General features: G+C 47.9%; 1 protein-coding gene across 3 annotated transcripts in view; it reads right to left on the bottom strand.

Annotated features, from left to right (window-relative positions):
• Positions 1-8201, bottom strand: part of MYZA (myocardial zonula adherens protein) — a 94511-nt gene extending 86310 nt beyond the window's left edge. For 2 of the 3 annotated variants that reach the window (XM_011754685.3, XM_011754692.3), the window contains exon 1: positions 8047-8201. In XM_011754685.3, coding sequence (XP_011752987.1) covers positions 8047-8121 — 75 coding nt within the window. In that variant the 5' untranslated portion in view covers positions 8122-8201. Of the gene's footprint in view, positions 1-6322; positions 6377-8046 lie in introns of those variants that run through there. The other variant, XM_071066788.1, reaches the window with a different exon arrangement.
• Positions 8202-11887: the final 3686 nt, after the last annotated feature.

The following is an 11887-nucleotide window of genomic DNA, read 5'->3' on the forward strand; positions in this document are numbered from 1 at the left end:
CAGAAAGAGACAGATCCAGAAAGAGACTAATCCTTCCACAGGACTGCTTCAGGAGCGGCAAGAGGCACATTCTAAAGGTCTAAAAGGTAGGCTGAATCCCTAACAGAAGCACTAAGGACAGTAACCCCTGAACCACCCATAAAGTTGACTGAGTACAATCTACCTCCCTCCATTCATTCACTTTCAGCAATCTCCCCATGGGAAAATCTTCCCCTGAGTAACATCAAGGCAACATTTCTTACCTCCGAGCATTTTACGAGGCTGATCTCCATGGTCTCCTGAAACTCATATACACAATCTCCAGAGCTGCCCCAGGCTTGGCAGTGCCTGAAGGGCAGGTAGGGCACTTTATTCCCAGGGGTTCCCAAAGCAGCTGGTTCAGGGCTTGTGTTATGAACAATGTAAAGAACTGCATCCTACCCTGAACACCACTGCTACCTGACCAGCTGTCCCTGGGGGCAAGGGTCTCTTCCAGGGAATCAAAGCAGGAAGCTGTACTCAGCGTACTTTATTACTCAGTAAATGAGCACCCACTACTTGCAAAATACTTTTTAGGGACTATGAGGGTACCACGATGGCAAAAAAAATAGCTGTGCCCCCAAGGAGTACATAATCTAGAAATATACCCCAACAAGGCAATCAAGAACACTTGGAATAACCAATACAAGGTGTATGGAGACAGGATAGCTTTGTGGTTAAAGCACAGTGAAAATGCACTTCCTGGCTTCCAATATTGGTTCTGACACCTACTAGCTTTGAGACCTTTGGAAAGCCACTTAGTCTTCAGTACTTCCATTACCCTAGTTGTAAAACAGAGCTAACAATACTGCACCTTCTTAGGAAAGCTGTGAGGATTAAATTAGCTAATGTGTGTAAAGAGCTTAGGACAATTTCTGGCACGCATTAAGCACTCTGTCAGCATTGTTTATTATCACAGGAATATAGGAAGAAGAACACTAATCTTAACGGGAGGTGGGAGTACATGGGAAAGTCCCTCGGGATACCATTTGAGCTGGGTATAGAAGGACAGGAAGAACTTCTCAGGTCAGTGAGGTTTGGAGAACCCACCATCATAACAACAACAGCTATCAGGCAAAGCGTTCCAGTCTGTGCCAAGGGCACAGAAGCTGGCAAGTTCCAAGAATAAGAACCTAAGCCTGGGTAGGACAGGAAAATGAACAAATAGGTAGGGGCTGAGCTATCAATCTACAAATGCATGATAGAGAAGCACTGGCTCTAGTCAGAAGACAATAAGGAGCCATTCAAATCTTTGGAGGAAGAGATTAACATTCAAATCTGAGTTCATTCAATAATCCAACTGGTCATTTTCAGTGCCTCCTGTGTTCCATGCACTACAACATGGATGGAAGGGAAAACACAGGGGGAGTGATCAAGCAAGCTTTGTACCATCACTACTTTTATAGCCCCTACCGTGCTTAGCATAGTATCAACACATGATGGGCACTCACTCAGCATTGGGTTTTGTAATTTTTTTAGGTTGAACGAAAACAAAGTAAGAATATAGCTGAAACTCCCTGGAGTGCCTTGCACTTTCTTGAAACCAACCCCCCTGGGAGGGATAGCAAGGGAGGGACAGGTAGCATTCAGGTTTCCTCCACAAGAAAAAGCACAACAAAACCCTTTTTGGCAACTCAGGGCCTCTGGGGGCGCTCCATCAGTGCCCCAGAGACATGGGTCCCCTTGGGCCTTGTTTCTGACCCTTTTGTGGAGAACGGATGGCCTGGGTCTTATTTAGGGGGTACTCTGCAGATCCAGTATCATCATGCTCTCAACTTCGGGCACCTGGGTTCACCGAGGGGAAAAATATCCATCTCAAATAAAAAGGGGGTGGAGAAGATGACTCAGGGAGGTGACAGGGGTTTGCTAAACAGTTTACAGAGATGGATTTCCCTGAGGAAATTAGCCGAGTGTATTTACATTTCTCTCAGGCCTGTTCCACTTTGTGACTGTGGGTCCCTGCCCAGCTCCCCTTAATGACAAAAGGTGGGGCCCTTGTAAGTGTGGCTGCGGGGAACAGACCCCAGACTCTCTGCTCAGCACAAGTAGCAAATCCCAGGAGCCTGCAGCAGGCTGCATGCAGAACGGAACATGCTCCATCTAGATTAGACCTCTTGGCTCTGCTGTGGCCCTGAACTTGCAGCCCAGTTATCTACATCAGGGTGGGGCGAACTTTTTCTGTAGAGAGCCAGACAGTAAATATTTAGGTTTTGCAGGCCCCTGTAAAAACCAGTCTTAGCTCAGAGGCATACAAAACATTCCTGCTCTCTGTGGCTGCGTTCTGTATCAGGCACACAATGTGCCCCAAACGCCAAGATCTAGAGAGAAAACACAGGTGGATGAAGGCACACAAAGATACCAGTGTGACTTGGGAGTGTGAGGACTCCCCCGCCCTGCCCCACCACCACCCTGCCCTTCATCCCACAAGGCCCAAGGGTCCTTTCTGCAACACTGTCCCAGGAGTGTCTGCATTTCCAAGAAAGCTATAGAAGAGAGTAATGCTTAAAGAAATATTCTTAGCTTGCTGCATATTAGAATCGCCTGGGAAGCTTCCTAGCTTTTCCGTACTTCCAGAGGTTTCCAGTTAATTGGTTTGGGATGAGGCCTTGACATGGTTATTTTAAGCCTGCCAGTGATTCTGTGTATAACCGGTTGAGAACCACTGACTGAATCAAAGGGATGAAGCTCCAACTGTGCAGCAGGATGAGGCAACTCGAATATTTGGAGGACTTCCCAGAACTGTCAAACTCCTCACCTGGGCCAGCATTCCCACGTATTTGTCACCCGTTTCCTGCCCAGGTGGGTCAGAGGTGATGGGATGGCTTTAACCCAAAGCTTCTCTTCCTGTTTTTCCATTTGCCCATTCAATGTTAACCGTGGCTCCTGCAGGACCTGGTGAGATTTCTGTTTTTAAGTGCCTATTCCACCAGGTCTGGGGAGGGGTGGTTCCTAAGCCCTGTCTTCCAGTAGGCAATCATAGGTGACACAAGTAATGGTGGCATGCACAGGCCTCTAGAGGAACACGAGAAGGAGGGTTCAGGGTTCAGGGCAGGCTTCCTGGAGGAGACAACCCTTATCAGAGGAGAAACATGAAGAAAAGCAAAGAGGCAAGGAACAGCATCGAAAGCTCAGGGGAATGGCAAACGATTCGGAATATCTGAGAAGAGTACATATAGGGAGGGGAAACAGGACAGGCATGGGCCAAACCAGAGGGCCTGGATGCTACCCTAAGGAGTGTGAACTTTTTCCTTGCAGTACCGAGGAGGCTCTTGAAGCAGAGGAGTCAGGAGACTAGATTTAGCATTTTAGAAAGGTCACCCCGGCCCTTAAGAGTGAAAAAGAGCCAGGAGTGTGGCTGACACTTAGAAACTATCACTCACCAAAGAGGGAAAGAGGTAAACACCACTGTATTGCTCTTTTGTGTGCTGGAGAAGTACTGGAACTCCATAAGACCATAAGGCATGATGAGTGCTGAGAAGTATCTTGGGTTGAAAGATTTAACATGGTCTCTAGTTAGTCAGCCCTGCACCCACAGCTCCTTGAACTCAATTAGACAAGAACATTTGAGGCTAATTGACTTGAAAGCTTCCCCAGTGACCAGGGCTTGGTGACACCAGCCTCCAGGTCTCTTGTTCACATACGGATGCACGGCATAGGTGAACTACAACAGGGACCTCATCCACAGCACTCCATCAGTGCCCCAGAGACAAATGGGTCAAAATTACATCCCACATCTTTTGTGGAAAAGCCATGGGATCTCCATAAATGTCTAGGAGAAATCAAGTTTCCTTACGAGTCTCCAGAATTCACGTCTGTTCATCCTATATCAAACAAGGCAAGGTGAAAGAAAAAAAGCATAGAGCTGAGCACCTTTTTTTCTGAGCCTACAACTGTCATTTTTGACCAGCAGTGGTTTAAGCCCTGCCCTTAGCCCAGAGGACGCCACGGTTCCAAACCCTCACAACTTAGCCCATCGGGGCTGGCTCAGGAGGGCCCTGTGTGCAGCCAGTCTGTTTTCTGGGTGCAGCAGGATCCACCTCCCCTTCCCCAATGAATGCTGCAGCCAGCTTCCTTCCACCAGATGCCAAGGGTCCCACAACATCTGGGTCCCTTCCTCAGAACCTGTGGGATGATAGAGAGCTTATGTGCACAGACGTTCCTGTCTCCTGAGAAAGGGGAGTGCGGTAAACACCTGTCTGATCATTCAGAAGTCAGCTAAAGAGAATTCTTTACTTTCAGCCAGTCAGGCAGCAATGGGACATAGGAGAGGGGCACATTAGCCAAGGAACAATGACTAGCAGGCCCATTCCAGTGTTTAACAGAGGAAGCCTTTGCCAAATAGAAAGAAGTATCAGCAAGGGCAGGCTAGGAGATAGTCCTATCCTGTGACCTTGTTGGGTTTTGTTTTTTTTTCTGTGCCAGTGAGGGGTCATGATACCAGCAACACCAGTCAACAGTCTCTTATTATCAAGAGAGCAAGGTGCTGGAGAAGATCCTTGACAGGTCTATCATTCCACAGCCCGGGAGCAGAACAGCTTAGCCAAAAATACTCGGCACTAAGTATCATGCCGAAAGGTCGGTTGTGTGGCTGGGTTGTGTGCTTTGCGGGGAAGCCACAAAGCAACACATGCCTTCCCCACAAAGCACACAACCTAGCCACACAACGAACCTTCCATTTCAAAGGCCCATTTAGCAAGACTAACTGGCATTTATAAAATTCCTTTCAAAAGCATGAAGCAAAGTCAATATTTTTAAAATTGTTTCCCCCCATTCCCCAAGGTCATCTTCTGGCTGTGGTTATTCTCCAGTCAATTTGTCTTCCTGCTGTTGCCATAGATAAAACTATTTTTAGTGCACAACTGGTTTGAAGGGAGTTTTTTTAATTTCACAACTTCTGCTGGTTGGCATCCATAAATGCCTTTCAGAGCTTTGTTTATCAGCTGACAGAAATTACTCTCTCCACCTGTTTGTTTTTTTTTCCTTGAGAGATGATTTCAGATAAGAAGGAAATACAAATTGCAGGTGGCAGCCATTGAACAAAGGCTAGCTGGTGACAGTCCAGTCAGCCACATAACCCTTGGCAGCTGGCTCGCAGGAGTCCCTGCTCAGTGTCAGCTGTCACCACCACTTCTGGTTGGCTTGAATATCTGGACGCACATAGGCTGGTTTCCCCTGCAGTCCCAAACTTGGTGAGCTCTTTGGATGAACCAGAAACACAATTTTAATGGCTAACATGTTCAAGACCATCACTTGTCCACCATCAGAGAGGAATAACAGAACAATACAGTATTTACTGAACAACTTTCAACTTCAGGTACACTTCCAATGATTATTTGGTCTACAATTTTTTTTCAGGACATCCTGTTCCTGCTTTTCTAAACAACAGGCATTTTGTGCCAAAGCAGGTCCAATTTGCCATCATCATAAAGTAGTCATGTGTCATTTAACTGTGGAGATGCATTCTGAGAAATGCATCATGTGTGATTTTTGTCATTGCATAAACATCATAGAGTGCACTTATACAAACCTAGATGGTATAGCCTACTACACACCTAGGAGATATGATATAGCCTACCATTCCAACACCATCATATATGCTGACTGTTGTTGACCGAAATGTGGTTATACAGTACATTACTATATATGCCAAGTATTCCAGTATTCCTCCTTTCAGTATCCCAATAACGTCAATTCCCCTACAAATTCTACTCATCCTGCAAGATTAAACTCAAACATCACCTGTAGGTGGGGTGGGGTGGCTCATGCCTGTAATCCCAGCACTTTGGGAGGCTGAGGCAGCTGGATCACTTGAGGTCAGGAGTTCAAGACCAGGCTGGCCAACATGACGAAACCCCGTCTCCACTAAAAATACAAAAATTAGCCGAGCATGGTGGTGTGCACCTGTAGTCCCAGCTACTCAGGAAGCTGAGGCAAGAGGACTGCTTGAACCTGGGAGGTAGAGGCTGCAGTGAGCCGAGATCACACCACTGCACTCCAGCCTGGGTGACACAGTGACACTCCATCTCAAAAAAACATACCTGTAGTGAGAGCCTTCCCCTGATGTCTCAGGAAGAACGTTTACTTTAGCTTCTACAGAACTTTGTAAACTCTTCACCTCACTATAACCATCACCACTTTGTTTGATGTTAGTTTGGGACAATGTCTGCCTCTACAGGTAGAGTGGACCCCAATGCCAGCCCTTTACCACACAGAAAAAGGTTTATGAATGTTCAATAAATCAATTAATCAACATCTCACAGCTTCCCATCACACACACAATCCCCAGCACACACAGAGATAGTACCTGTAACATCTGCAAATCATGAGCAGAACTAGAAACCATAAAGTTGGGGGGAACCCAACACCCTTTAGATAGCTTCTTTCCAGAAACAAGTACCAGTGTACTCAGGACAGCCCTGCATGGCCTGAACCTGAGCCCTGAGTTCTCCAGTCCAAAATATGTCTGCCATCTATTCAAAAGGCAAAGTCTTTTCAAGAGTGTCACAATGTGCCTGACACCAAAGCACCTACAATTAAAGAAATACTCCGAAGGAAATGTTTGAGCAAAAATCTTCCGAAATGTGATCTGGTATACTAGTCACTTTTGCATCAATCCACCATATTAGGTTAGGTACCCCAACTAATCCCCAGCTCTGGAAGGGAAGTTACAGAGAATTTCACGCAATTCATGCAGTCTGGTTACACATATGATCCTCTCAGGGCTCAGGATTAGCTTTTCAGTGACTTCATTCTTTCTCAATTGCAATTGTGTTCAAATTGAGAAAGATTTCCATAGAAAAATACAAACACCCAACTTAGAGCAAGGCCAGGACTGTGGTTGGAAACCCCCTTGTACCCAGTGTGGATCTTATTCTATGATGCTAATGATTGGACAACTGGAGTTCTGTCAGTCTTGGGCGTGAGCCAACTGATGGATTTTGAGGTGTGTGTGTGCACGTGCATGTGTGTACACAACCTAAGTGTATGGCGAGTGCACACACACGCACACCTCAGAATCCATCAGTTGGCCTATGCCCAAGAGTAACACATCTTTCTTCTAGAGCTAAAGAAAGACAGCTTATAAGGTGACCACCATCACTCGCTTAAGACATGTAAAAGCAAATAAGCAGGTCCAAGACCTGCACGCAGACAGGAGGACCAGTGGGGGTTTTGCTTTGGACTTAACTACCTGTTTAAATCTTGAGGAAACACGATTACAGAAGTCTCAGAGTAAAGAGGTACCAAATGATAAGTACTGAAGATCATGATAAATGGAAGAACTAAAAAGCCACCAGCCAAGCCCCTGGCAGTTGCTCGAAGGCGTTGACCCTGTTAGAAAGATGGAGTATTTCTTTTATAGAGCATCTGGAGAGATGGGAAAAGATGGCACAAAGATAAAAAAGAAACAGCACTTCCAAAGGGAAACCTTCCCTGGAGATGCTGTCCCGGGCTTTCAGTGCTGCCACTGTTGTCACTGTGCTAATATTTAAATCAGAAAGAAGTGGTTTACATAAACCAGAGTCCCACACAGTTGGGCTCCTGGGCGGCCGGCTGCTGTTCTGGTTTGCACAGTGGTGCCCGGCTTGGCTAATCCCACTCCAGAATTACCCTATCACTAGTGGACACAAGTGACGCCGTCTTTCTTTTAATTAATGGAAGAAGGAAAGTTTGAGTTTTAAATACATTCTTTATTTTCGGTCTCAAGGTAGGGACACTGCACAAATGCCTTCCTTGATTTTTAAACTGGTGCCACCAATAAACTCGGCTTGACAGAGAGGCAGGAAGGAGAGGAAATCTCTGGGAATTCCATAAAGTCCCCTAAGCCGTCTCCTGCCAGCTGGTGGGCCCCCTGAAACCTCAAGAGGGAGGGTCACTGCCAGAGCCGGCACAGGACCGGGGAGTTGAGCCCAGGGTGGGGCGTCGGGGCCAGGTGCTGGTTCCCGAGTTTTCCCATCCCTAGTCCCCTCTAGAGAGGGCGGCCGGGATGGGGGAACTGGACGGCGGCGGGTCCCGCCCCCAGCTACTCACCCTCCTGCTGGGCGCCCCGGGCGTCCTGGCGGCGCCGCCCGAGAGCAGGGTGACCGTGGACGTGGAGCGCAGCATCCCGCAGCGGCGGTCTGTAGCGGGCTGGACGCCGGCGTTCCTCCCGGGCCGAATAAGCGTGCGGGGCCCGCCCTGCGCGGGGGCGACGCGGGACGGCGCCGGATACTTGCAGCTCCAGCTGCACCGGGAAGACCTGGGGGTGGGGCCGGGGGCGGGGCCGGGCCGGGGCGGGGCGGGGCCGAGCCTGCTCACCCGACCAGTCAGGCTGCATTTTCTCCCGAGGGGGCCGACCCGGTTAAAGTTGAGCACCATCCTCTCCCAGGGTGCTGAGCCCTCCCAGGGTCAGTCCCAGGGCAATAAGGAGCCCTGGACAGCCTGGACCCCTACACTCTCTCTGTCCCCCGCAGAGTTGAGGTCCGCCTGCCCATTCGGTCTCATGACCTTCCCCCACCCCGAACTGCCCCCTACAGCCTCTGCACGCCCTCGGATCACTGGGACCCTCACCCCGTGTTATTCAGTATTTCCTGAATGCCTATTATGCGTCCGCACCAGCAGCCAACCCAGTCGACAGGCTCTTGGCCTCGGAGAGTTTGCAGTCTGGTGGGGATGACAGGTGCCGGGCTATGGTAGAAGAGGAGATCCGTGTATTACCGGAGCACACAGCCAACCTCAGAGGAGGTGATGACTAAGCTAGGACCTGAAATGCAAGTAGGAGTGGGCCACACTGTCCATATTTATTCAGTGAGTACTGTGGGCCTGCCTGGCGAGCACTTTGCGTATGTTACCTCATTTAATCCTCACCAGTGCCCTTTGAGGGAGTCACTGTTGTTACCCAGTATCCCCGTTTTGGAGATGAAGACATTGACTCACCTAGGGATTGAGGAACACAGCAGGTGCCCCACTGGCCTCTCAGTGGCAAAGATAGGATATGAATCCCCCAGTCCGTCCCCAGTGCCTTGCTTGTCCCCTCTGCTGTCTCCTAACAGAGGGAGGAGGGAGTCCCCGGTCAAAAGAACTAGCATGCACAAAGATGGAAGGAAAGCATGGGAAGGTATAAAATATGTTTCAAGAATTGCAAGTATCACAGTGCACAGAAAGAACAGTGGAGAAGCAGCAGAAGGGAGCTGAGGAGATCATGAGGAACCTGTGTGCTTAGTTGGAAATTTGGTCTTTGTCTTGAGGACAAAGTGGTTTTCAGCAAGGACAGACACAATCTCTGTTTACTGGTCCTTCAAAGCCCAGGCCAAGCACTGCCTCCCCACTGAACTCTCCAGAAACCCCTTCCCCAAACTCTCATGCTCAGGAACTCAGCAGCTCCGTGGGACCGTGTCTTCTGTTAGAGTTATCCATGTGCGTGCCTGTCCCCTCTCCTTCTGGAGGGCAGAGGCCAGGCCTTGACCCTCTCTGAATGCCCAATGGCACCAACAGGCAAGATGCTGAAAAAAAAAGTTACTAAACAGAATTACAGATGATCCTGTGGAACTCACTCCATTTGCAGATGAGGAAACTGAGGCAAGCGTATACAAGTGACTTTCCCAAAGTTGCACAGCCTGTCCTTCACCATCCCCATCATCATCCTCACAGCAGCTGTGCCTGTGTCCTAAGTGCTTTGTATGCATTTTCTCAATGAATTCTCACAATGCCCCACAAGGTGGGCTACCGTTATTGCCCCTGTTTTGCAAATGAGGAAACTGAGGCCTGAGACATTAGGTTAATTGGTGAACAGCTGAGACTACACATCTAGTCTACTAACCCAAGTCTTTCTGCTTTTCTGCTGCACTTCTGTCTGCATCCTCCCATCCACCTACCCCTTCCAAAAAGAAAATTGTTCATGAGAGGTTCCTTCCCATTCCACTTCCACGAAACCCTCTAATCCACCCAAGTCTTCTCCATATTGTTAACATCCTATTCACACTGTGTTATAGTTCTTTACAAAAGCAGCAGATGGCTCACTAGCTTGTAAGCTCTGTGTAGGAGCTGGATCTTGTTTACATCTCTGCCTGTCCAATATCTAGAGCAGGTAATTGACGTGTGGCAGTGCAGAGTAAATGTGGAAAGAATGAAGAAATGATATTACAGAGTAAGATTTCAACTCACTCATAGTCACACAAAACAGAAACTAAGATCCTTGCCAACCCAGCTCCTAGGGTGGGCCAGGGACTCCAAGCAATTTGGCAGCTGAAGCAACCAGAGCCCCAGGGTTGTCCCAGCCAGGTCATTTCCCCAAAGCTGGCTGACAGTCACCAAGGGCTGTGGGTGGTGTGTCCAGGCAGATGCCAGGCCCTGGCTTATGCCACAGCTCCTCCCTAACAGGCCAGCACTGGGAATCTGGGGTCATAAGGAACTGCAAGAGAGAGAAGAGTGGGGAGCCCAAAAAGTGGGAAAGAAGGAAAATGGGAAGACAAGTAGGACTGAAATCAATGGAAAAGTGGATCTAGAGTGGAGAGGAAAAAGTGAAAAATGAAGTCACAGTCACTGGTTTCTATTAATAGCTCTGAAAGAAGATGATTTTTTAAAAAGATCAACTCTTTTCAAAAGAGGAATCAAAAGCTGAGAACTTCTGCCCAGTCAGAAGTCCTCTGGAGTCTACAGAACAGAGAGCAGGGAAAAGGGCCAGTGGGAGGGAAACAGAGATAAGGGTCTGGTGTGGAAGGTCTCCACATGCCCTTGCAACATGACTCATCTACTCCAGACCCTCTGAGCATTGGTGATGAAGGGGTTGCTAGTGTTTGGGCTAGAGAGAACAGGAGCTATGACAAAACTGTCTTCGCTGCCATCCTTTTCTATCCACAGAAATAGCCACATATGCCTAAAAGCAGCCCTAAATTTCTCCGCTAAAGCACAGGTGTGTAGAAATTCCAGATGTCTGTGTAAGCAGCCTTCATTTTCTTGTAATCAGTTACTGAATTTTATCTCCTTCTCCCATCCCAGTTCCTAGAATTATCTTTCATATCCTCTAGGCCTCTGCTTCTGAATTGTCTTTATTGCTTTCTGCTAAACCCTTTCCAAATTCCATTGGCATCTTTAGTTGAGAGATTTAAGATAGAACCCTTTTCTCCAGCAAAGTCCTGAGCAGCAATGACTCATTATTTCTTGCACAAATGATCAAGAGTTAAATCACTGGACAAGAGCACACAGTAGATGAACCCAAGCAATGACAGCCTTCCTGATATTTTGTGCCCTCTTCACTCTTATGTCTCTGAAGCTTCCCTTTCTTTCTCTCCCATTCAGCTGTGACAGCATCCCAAAATCCTGGCATATTCTCCCATTTTGCATGCCAGACAGACCAAACTTTCACAATAGAAGAAGGACACATTTCCAGCCAAGGACAAGGGCAATAAATTACAAAGCCCCTTTGGATAAAGTAGAACAAGAAACACCCCATATTCACAGGTTGTCCGAGAAACAGGGAACGGGGCCTAGAGATAAGGAAGGCAGGCTGAGAGGAACCCAAAACCCCAGCCAAGTCACCCACATACACAGCAGTTATAAGCCTGTCTAGACACAAGGGCTGGAACCAGTTGCTGATCCACCCTGGGGAATACAAGCTCACTGGAAATCATTCTGTTGGCTTGCCAGTTAACCCAATGAACAAACAGGCAACCCACAGAGTAATAATAAGCCAATTCATGGAACAAATATGTACCAATCTCCTAGTATGTACTGAGCACTGGGGACTGAGATGAGTAAGACAGCCCCTGTCTTCTAGGAGTTCACAATCCAACCAGGAAGAGAGATGTGCACTTAGCAAATAAAATGATAGTTAACACTTTTATATGGCACTTACAGTGTTCACAAGACTTAAAATGCATCAACACATTTAACT

Source organism: Macaca nemestrina, chromosome 7 (assembly GCF_043159975.1).
Source record: "Macaca nemestrina isolate mMacNem1 chromosome 7, mMacNem.hap1, whole genome shotgun sequence".
NCBI lineage: Eukaryota > Metazoa > Chordata > Mammalia > Primates > Cercopithecidae > Macaca > Macaca nemestrina.